Genomic DNA, 12,915 nt, shown 5'->3' with positions numbered 1-12,915 from the left:
TGCACAATGTAGCTTATTCGGGGTCGAGTTGAAGTAATTTGTCCAATCGACAAATTTCCAGAAAAAATGGCTAAGTGCGAGAGCAAGTGAACTTGTATAGATGTGCCATTGTGATCAGACACTTAGTATGACTCAATGACAAGACATCAAAAGCCAACAAGACAAACATGTGCTGAGTGAGACTATCTTAAGGTTGAGAGCAACAAGTGCGACACTTGAGATAGACCTTTGAATGACCATGACAACACTTGTGCGACAACGCTTAAATATTTGTGTGTGAGTATGACCAATGTTCACAGAGCGAAGAAAACTCATGCACACAAAGACCAACCTTCAAAATCACTAGAACAAGATTGCAAGAATGACAAAGCAATCAACATGCCAAAATATGACCGCTGGTCGGACAAGCAACAAGGTGTAAATGCTCTACAAGAGCTCATGGAACAAGCTCGAGTTTTTGTAACCATAAGTAGAAAAACCAAAGAAGGCTCCGAAATTTGGATGCAAACCAAAAATTTGGAGGGTGTTGTAGTCGCTACAACACATGTACACCTAGCAACAATATCATTCCTTGATGTTGGACAAGAGAAGGCTAAAACTCACAGATGGAAGCAAATTTCACAATCCAAGGGAGTTGTTGATATTGGTAGGATGAAGGAAGAAATGAAAAATATGATACAGGAGATGGCACTCCTCATATTTGATGAAGAAAATGAAAGGGATTGATTGAAAAGAGAAAACAAGCATATAAAGGTCCAATTGCAACAAACCTAAAGATTTTTGTGGGATAAAGAAACTTAGGTTGCAACCCATGAAAATAATTTAGGCATCATGGCACACATTTCTATGGAAACAATGAATTGCAGGAAACCATCCAAAGCTTAATCCTTTTTTCTAAAGGAGTACTGGTGCCAATTTCATATTAGAATGCTTACACAAAGGATCTCTCCCTCTATATGATGTTACAGAATTTACTAACTTTTTCCTACAGTGTTGCACATAAGAAAAGGCTAAGATTGTTGAGTTTTACATTCACAACCTTGTGCTTCCTAATATGGCCATATGGGACCCAAATCCATATTTTTGAGATACATAGTTGATGACCCTAGCATCTTGGCTAAGACATGAAAAGGTCAATGAAAAGGAAGTAAAAACATCCTTGGACACAAAGATGAAAGAACCACTTTTGATTAGAGAAAAGAATCCTAATCCAAAACCCTCACTTCTACCTATGCAATCCTAGTAGAGGATCTTGAAATGGTGAATATTTACAAACAAAGGTACGTAGAGGCCATCCTCCACTTTAATCATACCTTCAAAATATTTTGAGAATAAATCTCACAGGGTGTTGATGGTGTTGGGCCCGCCAACATTCAGGGGATCTCCCCGGTATGAAGTCCCAACTAGACCTCACACCATTTGGTGTAGGATTCCCATTCGGTATGATGGCCTGGATGCCATTATCTTAAAGATATTGCTTAGCTCTTGCTTGTCAGAACATGAGAGTGGTATACTTAGTCTTCAAACAACGAGGTTCTTGTGCCCGCTGAGTGCTTGGTGTAACTTGTGTCTAAGTTCTTTCACTGCATACGGAGAGGGTGAGAGTGAATCTCAGGTCGGAAGGGAATAGTCCCAACTCAGTTTGAGACACACAACACAATAATACATGCACAACTTTCGGAAGAGTAGTCCACATGTATGAGGTAGTCACAAACACAAAGTGAATAGATAGCACATACAACTCCCAACAGAATAGTCCACACGAGTGCAACGGTCATTGTAACAAATTTACAAGGATAAATTTGTCGAGTGTTCGACGAAGTAGTCCACATGAGCGAGACAACATTAACAACTCATACAAAACATTTCCAACAACATATGCACTAAAACAACCAAAATAGTTCAACTGTCTCAATACAGGTTAAAGAAACATGCATTACAAGCGTCCAAAAAATAGTCTTACAAACAAATACAATACACGTGTGAAAATGTGTTGCCCTGTTAACAGGCTTCTGAATTAAGAGAAAGTTCCAAGACACATTCAGACACCATACATCACTAACCCTGATAGTGGGGCGTTGGAGCCACTGCTCGCTCCTCAAAGAAAATACTACAGACTCTCGAGGCTATGTGGGAGGAGCCAAGGTGAAAGGTCCTTTGCATGTACAAATGAGTGTATATATAGCTAAGGTTGAACTTGACCCTTATAACTCTTTGACTTCCCTCATGACTGTGTGACTTACATGACTCTTCGACTAACAGGGTTCTTCAACTTCGTATGTGGGTCTCTGGAACTTCCACATTACATTACATTGATTACAGGAGTATGGCCCACAATGGTGATGTGGTCGAGATGACTCATGACATGATTTGACATGACAATGCTGGTATGTTCATGCTGATGGTGGTGTCCATGTCAAGCTGTAGTGTTGTTGAATGATGAGTGTGCTCTTGGTGTATCATAGCTCCACCTCCGCATGGCAAGGTGTGTGAAGTCTTCGATGGTCTTGGTGTTCGCTTGATGTTTCATAAACATGTATCCTCTTCACTGGTACTTGGTATGCTTCATGTGTTCATCCATTCACAAACAAGTCTCCTAACATGCACTCCTTATTCATCTCGTTCATTGTCGTGCCATATCTCATCCACGTACCTGTATCTGAAATCACTCATGATGAGACGACATCAAATCCATAAATCCATAGTCTAGCATGATGCATCATCTTTTTTTTTTGGGTGTAGGTGATTGGGAGAGAGGACAAGGCTCCAAAACTGTGCAAAGCACATTTTATGCCAGGATGCAAGGCTTCGGGGCACTGTCAAGAAAAATTGCGCAAAGGTCATTGAGAGGCTGGGTTGAGCAGTCCATGATAGAAGTGACATTCTATGGGATCTGGCTTGGCTGGGAGGCAGAACTGTGCAATTTTTCTTAGGAAGGCAGTGCGGGCATCAAAGGACACTCGCAGTGAAAACTACGCAAATTTTCAAAGGAGGCCGAGAGCGGGTTGCGGGAGCTTGTTGGCCAAAACTATGCAGAAATGGAAGGCAGTCATGCAGGACATGCATGTGTAGTTTCCAGGATAAGCGGGGTGTCAGGGAGCTGGTGGACAGTCCAAGAAAACTGCGCAATTTTAAGGAGGAGTAGCAGGTTGGATGGCAGGGGGATTGATTGACAGAACTACGCAATTTCCAAAGACAGTGCAGTGATAGGTAGCGGGTGTCTATCCCTCTTCTCTACGCAATTTCTTCAGTCAGCAGAGGCAGGCATGCTAACATATTCTGCCCAATTTTTTGGAGTGAAGCTTGGGGTCACTGCCTAGTCAAACTCTCTTGTTGACCAGCGGGAGGATTGATGGATTGGCTTGCGGGCAACGCAGATAGAGATAGCTTCTTGGGCAAATTTTGCATTTTTCTAGGTGATAGTCAGCCGGGTTGATTCCAGTATTGTGCAATGTAGACTACCTGGGAGGCAACTTCAAGATCTGTGTAGTTTTGGGCAACAATGCTTGATCACTGAGGGTTGAGACTACATAGTGCAGCTCAGTGGAGGTTTAGCTGATGGAGGGTGGTCTTGTCGACAATTTTTCAGCAAAATGACTAAGTGTGAGTAAGTGGAATTGTGTATACATGACGTTGTGAACACACACTCAACATGAATTGACGAAAAGACACATCGAACCAACAAGACAACATGCTCAGGGTGACTGACCAAAGGGTGTGAGCAAACAATGCGACACTTCAGATAGATCGTTGAATGACCATGACGACACTTCGGTGACATTGCATACAAATTCATGTGTGAGTTTGACAGATGCTTACATAGCGAATGCAACTTATACACATGAAGACATACCTTCAATCATAGCCAAAACATGATTGCAAGCATGACATTACAACTAACATGCTAAAAGATGACTGGTGAATGGTCAAGCGAGGAGGGTGTAAAGACTCGACACGAGCTCATCGAATGAGCTCAAGTTTTTGTAAACATCAAGGGAAAAAACAAGGAAGGCTCTGAAATTAGATGAAGGCCAACATTTTGGATGGTGTTGTAGCCGCTACAACATAGGGCTACTATAGGAAACGGTAGACATTTGCCTACAACATGAAGATCAGGGAATATCATTCCCCTAATAGGATGTAGATCGCACTAGTAAAAGCCCCTTTATATAAAAGAATCATTCATAAAATTGAGACCTAATGGATTGGAATCAGATTTAATCCTCCTTTGCTACTAAGACTTTAGAAAAATCAAAACAAAAAGGAAGAGTCAAGAGAATGTTAGGAAATTGAGACAAATGCAAGATTTTATCTAGTAGGGAAAACCACCTATAACACAACATGGGATATTAAATAGGTCATCAAGGAAATGAATGAAGAAAAATAGATAAAGGAGGAAGAATAGTTGCTGACAGGATGGGCAAAAATTTCAGTAGGGGGGTATGATGGGCCTCCCAATTAGGTAAAATATAATGCCCATCTAACCTTTCGTATGAACAATAGACCTTTCCTTCTACACTTAATAATTTTTTCTTAGCCTAATGTGCTTATGATGTAGGATATTGAGAATATTTGGCACAAATCACAAGGATATCGAATTAGAGATGTTTACAGGATTTGTTCCTTGATGTAAGAAAGTCAAACCCAACTAGCTTGAAGCACTAATTACTCCTCCCTGTAGCTGTGAGGACACTCAGGGAACATGATCTTTCTTTTTAAGATTTTAGGAGGGAAAGAAATCCTCCTTTCAAGGAGGATTTCCCTCATTCATCTTGTATAAATAGAGTCCTTGAGTAGCCCAGTAAGGAGTAAAAAAAAAGCCAAAATAAGCTAGTAGTAGTCAAGTTAGTAGAGGAATTAGCTTAGAAGTTCCAATTCTGCAAATTTTCATGTAAAAGTTTTTTTTCCAATTAATGAAAGGAATATTTGGTTTTATAGTATTGTTCCTTTAGGGATTTGATCCTCCATGGGTTAGAGTCCACCCCATGTGCTCAAAACCCTATTGTACTATTATATTTCATGCACTTGTTCATTTATTTATTTCTACAAACTCATTTATAAATATTGTTTTATGCAGGGTTAATTAGTTAGTTTATTTATAGTATTTTCTTGCATAGTACTTTGAAGCACTAGATGGTATTCCTAGTAATAATTATTTTTTTTCAGTTAACACCTCTTTCCATGCATTAAATTTCACTTTGGTTAATGATCTTTAGTTGTTGTTGTTCACCATTTCTGTGTGATGTAATTGTATAGTTTCTTGTTTTGCAGAGCTACATGAGACTCTATAGTCACCCATTCACTAAATATACTTGTATATCATTGATAAAATGACATGGAAATGAATTATTGATCATCCTTTAGCCTTCCCCTAGCTCATTCTTCCTTCAAACCACATCTTTAGTGCATTTTCCTGCTCACTAGGCTATCTTTTGTAGCAAAATAGGGACTCCAATAGTTGTTTGCATTTTGCATCCAAAATTAATCTAAAATTACATCCAATGCATGTTTAATACCATTTTATGTGTTATGACATCCCCAACACCTTGGAGATGAATTTTAGAAGCCAAGAGACCAAGTAGATTTTTTGACCTAGTTGTTATAGAAAATTTCATTTTTCCTGCAAAATTAGGGTTTGATATCTACATGCTTTATTTCAAGTGTGAGGTTGATTTCTCTACAAAATATAATAGACATGCTTTTATTCCATCATATTTAAATATGTTTTTCTTCCTTTTCATAAAGATAACATATATTTTCTTATTTCCTTTCATTCATGTAATTCTGAATTTTACTTGTAGCATAAGATAGTTAGTATGGTCTCTTAATAACTAGATCTCTTGTCAATGTTTCATAGAATTTAGCAAAGGAAAAATATAAGTACATGTTGAATACATAGTTATGACCCCTATTAAGTTTGTACAAACCTTGTGTTGATAATTAAAGTCGAGACCCTTCAGAGTTGTAGTATTCTTGCTACAATACAAAGGGACATCAAGTTTGAAGCTTAGCCATCTTCACCTTTTCATATCCTTATCGCTTATTTGAAGCTTGTTTCAAATATCTTTAGAAGACTCACATTGCATTATTTTGATAATTTCTATTTTTGCAAGGCCAAATAAAATGGTATTCATTTGTTTTTCATTACTAACAAAGGCCCTTTTCTCATCCTGATCAATTTTGGGTGTTTCTCAAATGTTATAACCATTCACAAGAAATATCCAAATGTCAACTCTAGGAGAGATCAAATAGTTCATCATTCTTATATTATAGAATAAATAAATTGTTCCATTACATATTGGGGCTCTATTTGAGAAAGATCCATCCTGACTGGTCATTTTCCCCTCTGAGATCTGTGTTCTAATGGTTATACTACTTCTGAAGTAACCTAATTTAATACCAATGGTTAGAATCACAATTATATTAAAAGCGGGGGGAGGGGAGGGGTGGGGTGTTTGAATTAAGACAATAATTTTATTTTTTTTATTTTTTTAAAGCATTCAAGCACAATTAAACACCAATCTCATAAGAAGATGATAAGGCACATGATATGCGTGGAAAACATTTAGGGACAAAATAAAAAAAACTTCTTTTAATTGATTAATATGTGTAGGCACCACCCTAATATTATAATCTATGTAGGAACCAACCATAGAAGACAAAGATCCCCTTAGATTTTAAAGCACCAATTTGTAGAAGACACAAATTCCCTTAGATTTTCAAGGACCAACTTGGAGGAGACACCAATCCCGTCAAACTTATAAGCACCAACTTGCAGGAGACACCAGTCCCATCATATTTGCAAGCACTAACTTGCAAGAGAGATGAATCCCCTCAATGATTTATAGGCATCAACCTAAAAGAGACACTAATCCCTCTAATCTTTGATCCACTATCTTTTCTTTTTTGGTCCAATCGACACTTTTGCAATCACCTCTATCCTCTCTAATCTTTTAACTTTTGAGATTCAATCAACTTCTTTGTAATTCTTTGCAGACTCCTAAATTTTGTCTTATCCTTGACCTTGTTTTTTTTCTGGACTGTTGCTTTATTCTAAATTATGAAATCAACTTACTCAATCTCTATTATGCACCAAGATCCTCCTTCAAATTCAAATGAAGTTATACTCAATATTCTCTAATTATCTTCGTTCTCTTCTTACCTTTGAATTATCATTTCATCCTATCTTTATGGGCGCTTAATTCATCCAATCAGGCATACTCGCTTTAATTATGTAATTTCTCATCTTGTTGTGGTTTTCAGAAATACGTTTAGTTTTTGTTCTCCTCTTTAATTTTTCTCATCCAATTTCTCCCATTTATTTTAAGACTTAGTGCTTAAATACTTGAGCCATTTCCTTTTCCTTTGAGGTCCCTTTCATCCAACCTTATTTAAACAAGGTTCTTACACACCTTACATATTCCCATACAAGTGATTAGGCCTTGTTTCATGTCAAGCTATCATATGTACAATGTGCCTCAAATTTGGATTATTGGCACATGCTTTAGTTCAGAGCATGATCGAGGGTGTTGGAAGGCCTGAAACACTACATTTCATGTTTTCAAGGTGTCGAGGTTCAAACCTCAAATTTCATCCTTTTTATTAGGAATTTGGGATAAACCCAAAAAAACCTTTATACTAAAATTCCTCACCAAACATGGTCCTTTGAGGTATGGACAACATGAAAAGTATCTAACAATTATTGGTTATTTTTCCATCAATTAACGTAACTCCATCACCAGATATTAGGATATCGACCATTTTCATCGCACTTGCACCACAAACCTTCTGAGGTGTCATTATGTTGAGGTATCTGAGCCCTTGGCACTAGACCTTAGCACCCATGTGACTTGGTGCCATGATCGGGGGCTTAGCTACATCAGATAATGGAAAAACGAAGCACCTCACTCCTTTATAGATTTTGGATATGGTGATATGTTGAAAATACTATGGAAAAATTCACTCCTTGCTAGTATCTTATATCCATTATTATTTTCTACTTTCATTTACAATAACCTCGACGCTGAAAATTCACAAGGTTAAGATCCAAGAAACTTTCTAAGTGGAAGAAGGAATTTTGGTTTGACATTGAATTTTGGATTCCTATAAATTTCTACAGCGGAGTGTAATTTTTGTAGGCATTGCATGACAATTTGTATTTTTTAATAAACATACACACTTTTTATATAACTAATGTAAACATATTAACCATCAAGCATTGAAAGGGATCAAATTCCTTTTAAAATTACTTTTTTTATCATTTAATACACAATCTAAGCTACTTGTAGCTTCACTCAATAAAGAAATTAGTGGAACTTAAAAACACGCATTTGCTTATTACCAACATAGATCCATCTTAAATACGGATCTAACATGAGCCGAGAGGGATCCAATTTCTTCACGTGTAATTTTTTTTATGAGTCGACATTATTTAAATGTTTTGTATAGTTATTTAATGTTTTGTTTTGTATAGATTTTTCATAATTTTTATTTTGGTGGACATGAGCAAAATTTCAATTCAATTTTGATGATGGACAGACAACATTACACATCATACTGGGTTGTAGAATGAGCCTCTCGGCTCAATCAAAATATTTAAATTTTTGATATAATAATATTTCTTTATAAAAATATATTTATAATATTTCTATTTATATCTAAATTTGAATCTTTTGTTTTATTTTTATATAATAATTTTTATGATAAATATTACTTTGTATTTCATATATATATATAGATATAGATAATGATTCATATATATGATAGTATTTGTAAGCTCTCTATATTAATTATGTCGAAGGCATTTTTTATTGTGAGATTCTATGCGCTGACACTGTAGACATTCGTAAACCAACACTATAAAAATCTTCGACATGGTAAAATCGACCCTCAATTTAATACCATCACGATCACCCTCACCCTCACCCTCACCCTCACCCTCACCCTCACCCTCACCTCTGTTTAACACCGTCACCCTCCACCCTCGGTTTAACATCGTTGGCGTTCCTTTGCACCCAAATGTACAAATACTAGTAATAATTATATAAGCAATATTCATATGCTTGAAAATATTTTCATCATGCATAGCTGTAAAACTATCATATTTCAACGCAATAATGTAATCATCCCCACATATTGAGAAGTGAGAGTTCAATATTATTAATGTTATGTTGAGTACTACCAACATGTCATAGAGTTTGTTTAGTGCTTTGTCTAGTTAGTTACTTATTGAAATTGAATGGTGAGAACTATGCGTACATTAAAAATTAAAAGTAATGTAGGGTGGTCAGCTAGTTGTGTGATGTTACTTGATTCGATGGAATAATAACGCACACAAGCTATCCCTAGGGAAATAGAAATCTTATGGTTAGATTATAGGGGAATAATTAATAATGACTAATGAGGTGACATATATTAATATTATTTTTCCCATAAGGGACAACTTTTGAATAATTAGAAAAGCAATGTTTATACCAAGGGGAAAGGACCCGTATCGACCGCGCTTGCGTCATATCCATAAAGTTATTCTTGATTCTCCGAGATGAGGAGGGGAGATATATGTGGGTAACCTATTAAAAAATTCCAAGGATAGCTTTATTTAAATTATTTTATAACGGAGAAGATAGATGAGAATTGATGCTGACGTGTGCAACGTGCAGCACCGAAAGGAACAGAGTGAGTGCATGACGTGGCGTTGACGTCACAGGCATGTATGGCGAATGATGGATGATGATGCGATGCCCATGCCCATCCCATCAATGATGAGGCCGACACTGAGAACGTCTGTCGTGGGGATGAGGATGACGTCACGGATCGATGCCGTCCATCACGACTCACCATCTCTCCCGTCGGCAACTGGCACTGCAGGGGCCCACTCACGACGCGCACGTCAGCATGACGAGGTCGGGTGGAGAAACCGTTCGTTCGTGCCCATGTGACCGTGGCATTCGTGGAGCGCGCCGGTCGGGTGGAAAGTGACGGGAGAGGCAAGGGAGGTGGGGGGGATTATGCAGCTTCTATACCAACGGTTCTTTAATATTTTATATTTGGTAGAACAGGGTACAGGGTTACACAGGGTTCAGGGTTCGATCCCCGGGGTCATCGACTGCTGAAAAGGCGTGCTGAGTGAGAAAGGTATTTATTCTGCGGTTGCGGAGAGTTTGAATTGAGTGCAACGTGTAACTGGAGGAACGGGGTGTGTGGATTTTCCTTTGTCTTTCTTCGGGGACGGAGGAGAAAGATTGAAAGAAAAAAGGGGGGGGCGCGGAGAGGAATCCCAGGTGCCATCAGCGTCTTTTCATTATACTTAGCCCACCAGGACTATTAACCACGAATTATTCCTATAAGAGCACTGGCGCTTGCATCTGCAGATTACCCGTAACCTGCCTTAACAAGGAAGCAACTGACAAACCAGCCCAGCGGTGGAAAACTGGATTGATCTCCAATATTCCTGCGCTATATCTTGCTGTGCCGATCAAGAAGTTGAGTATCTTGCAGTAAAGATCAAGAACAAGAAGTATCTTCTTGCTGTTAAGATCAAGAAAGTAAAGATCAAGAAGGTATGCAGGGCTTACGATACAGTAGTTCTGCCGATTCCGACGTCACAGGAGGTGACGACGCAGCGTGCAAGCTTCGGCCTGCAAATAAGCAGCAGCAGCTGGAGCTCATGGGCTGCAATCTTTTAATGAAAACCGTTGACGAGTCTCCCGTGGACAAGATTCGCAGGCTTACTACGGAGAACGCCGTGCAGGTATTCAGCATGACTTCTTGCTGCATGTGCCATGTCGTCAAACGGCTCCTGTGCAGCCTGGGCGTGCATCCTGCGGTTTGTGAATTGGACGAGGAGGAAGGAGGAGTGGAGATGGAAAAGATACTGCGGGCGTTGGTGGGAGGAGCACAGAAATCATCGGTGCCTGCTGTGTTCATCGGCGGGAATCTCATTGGCGGCCTGGACCGGGTCATGGCCATGCACATCGAAGGCGATTTGGTTCCCAAATTGAAAGAAGCCAAAGCTCTATGGCTTTGATGATCTTTTGGGGTAAGCTTTAGTTAAAGATCATTTCGTTAGGGGCTGCGGTGTTTCTGGAGCAGTTTTACTTAGGTTGAAGGATCGATTCCGGCTTAGTCTTTTTTGATTACCAGCTGTGACTGGTGAATTCTTAGTCATCTGCTATCTGAACATTCTGAAATAGAGGGATTTGGCAAGAGTTTTTTCTTGTTGATTGCCTATCTAAGGCCTCCTCCTCCAGATGCATCCTTATATGTAATTTTGTAACCGATGGCGTCGGTTTTTCAAATTTGCAACCTTTTATTTTGCAGCTTTCAGAGGAAAAAAACAGAACCTTTTATTTTGCAGCTTTCGATCCAGGGTTTGTATATTCAGATCATCTGTAGGTTTCTGAATCCTGTAACTTAAAATTCTACTTTGATTATCCAAATCAAAGGCCATGTCGCAGCTTTTAATATATTGCATTTTCAACTATATTTCTCTGTATATCTTTGCCGTTACTACATATGTCCTTGCAACAATAATAGGTTTCGATTTCTCTCCGAGGTTGTTCGATCCGATGTTCTGTCTGATACAATATTTTGCAATTCCAATACAAAATTGTGAACGAGGTTCTTCCCTCTAATCTCATCTACATCATAAGCAGCGCACAAAATATAAAAATCGTCTGTTGCTTTTGTCAAATCATTCTGTGGTGGGTATATTCATGAGATCGATTGGCATCTGTGTGTGTCTGAAGTGGAAGAGGAAGAGGATAATGGCGAGTGGAGGCGTGTCTGGATCCACCGGGGCGCAAAGCTCGGCGTATATTTGAAGGCATATATATATTTGTGGTCACTTCCATGTTTTGTCGTCCATGGCCGTGTATAAACATACGTAATTTCTTGCGTCGTGAAGCGAGTCACAGTGTCAGATCCGATCTGTTTCCGATTTGCGCACGCTTTTCCATCTCTTTGAGCCGATTTGTCGAGTAGCTCTGAATTATTTCTATGCATCTGCATACTATACGACCAATAATAATGAAAACGAGCGTCAGGTTTGGCCTACACCAATTCCATCTGCGTCATGCGAAATGCCGACTGTTACACGTGGGTATCTTGGCCGGAACTTTATCCCACATTCACACCGGGTCCTTGGTTCAGAGGTGGGTAATAATATTTTTTTTTATTTAATTTGTGTAAAATTAATCTAAAAATAGACTGACTCGTAGAGTTTCACTTTTGCTCCTCTTCTTATTAAACATACTCCAAACCTAAAATAAATAATAACTGTAATTATTTTAATTTATCCCACATTCACATTATGTTATTATTTCAGTTTAGTCTTATTTTTGGTTCCCAAATATTTACATAGAGGTTTGGTAATAAATTAATTGCAATTATTTGCGTTCAGTTTTATTAAAGGCAGTGGGAATCACAATAACTCCTATTTAAAAATAGTTGATTAATGTTACTGGCATAGTTTGGAACAAAGGCTAAACGGGATTATTTAGTTTAGTTAACAAAGTAGTTGGTTCCTAAGGACATTACGTCAGCGATTGCATTGGCGAGAAATAAGTTTGCCTTTTGTCATGTCCTCCCTTGACATAACTACATGATAATGATAGGAGTGTCCTTTGTCATCATAACTTTGAAACATTACATAGACTTTTATGAGTTGGATGATTATTTTAAAAATAAATAAAACTATTTATGTGTTGTAAACAATTTCAGAACGTACAGATTAGGTATATTAGCTTTTTTATAAGATATTTAATAGAGATAATGCGTACTATTTTTGTGAAATATTTTTAAATGTTTTTATGTAAAAATTAAGTCACAGTTATAACCAATTAATAATTGTAAAATATTAAACATTGAAAACATATAGTTCTATTATTATTTTTAATTTTTATGTCTCATCTTCGA

At 38.0% G+C, this 12,915-nt stretch overlaps 1 protein-coding gene across 1 annotated transcript; it reads left to right on the top strand.

The window, feature by feature from the left end:
* The first annotated feature begins 10,072 nt into the window (after positions 1-10,072).
* Positions 10,073-11,482, top strand: LOC149143694 (glutaredoxin-C1-like). Its single transcript, XM_089449223.1, has one exon. The coding sequence runs from the start codon at positions 10,562-10,564 to the stop codon at positions 11,024-11,026; it is 465 nt and encodes a 154-aa protein (XP_089305349.1). The 5' UTR covers positions 10,073-10,561; the 3' UTR covers positions 11,027-11,482.
* Positions 11,483-12,915: the final 1,433 nt, after the last annotated feature.

The sequence above is a fragment of the Pinus tabuliformis genome, chromosome X, assembly GCF_031772625.1.
Source record: "Pinus tabuliformis cultivar Carrire ecotype Pingquan chromosome X, CPIR1, whole genome shotgun sequence".
In the NCBI taxonomy this organism is placed as follows: domain Eukaryota; kingdom Viridiplantae; phylum Streptophyta; class Pinopsida; order Pinales; family Pinaceae; genus Pinus; species Pinus tabuliformis.
Note: the sequence above shows the minus strand (reverse complement) of the source record. Positions and strands in the feature narration are given on the sequence as shown.

Coding starts and splice junctions, on each gene's coding strand:
- LOC149143694 (XM_089449223.1), top strand. CDS start 10,562: ATGCAGGGCTTACGATACAGTAGTTCTGCCGATTCCGACGTCACAGGA.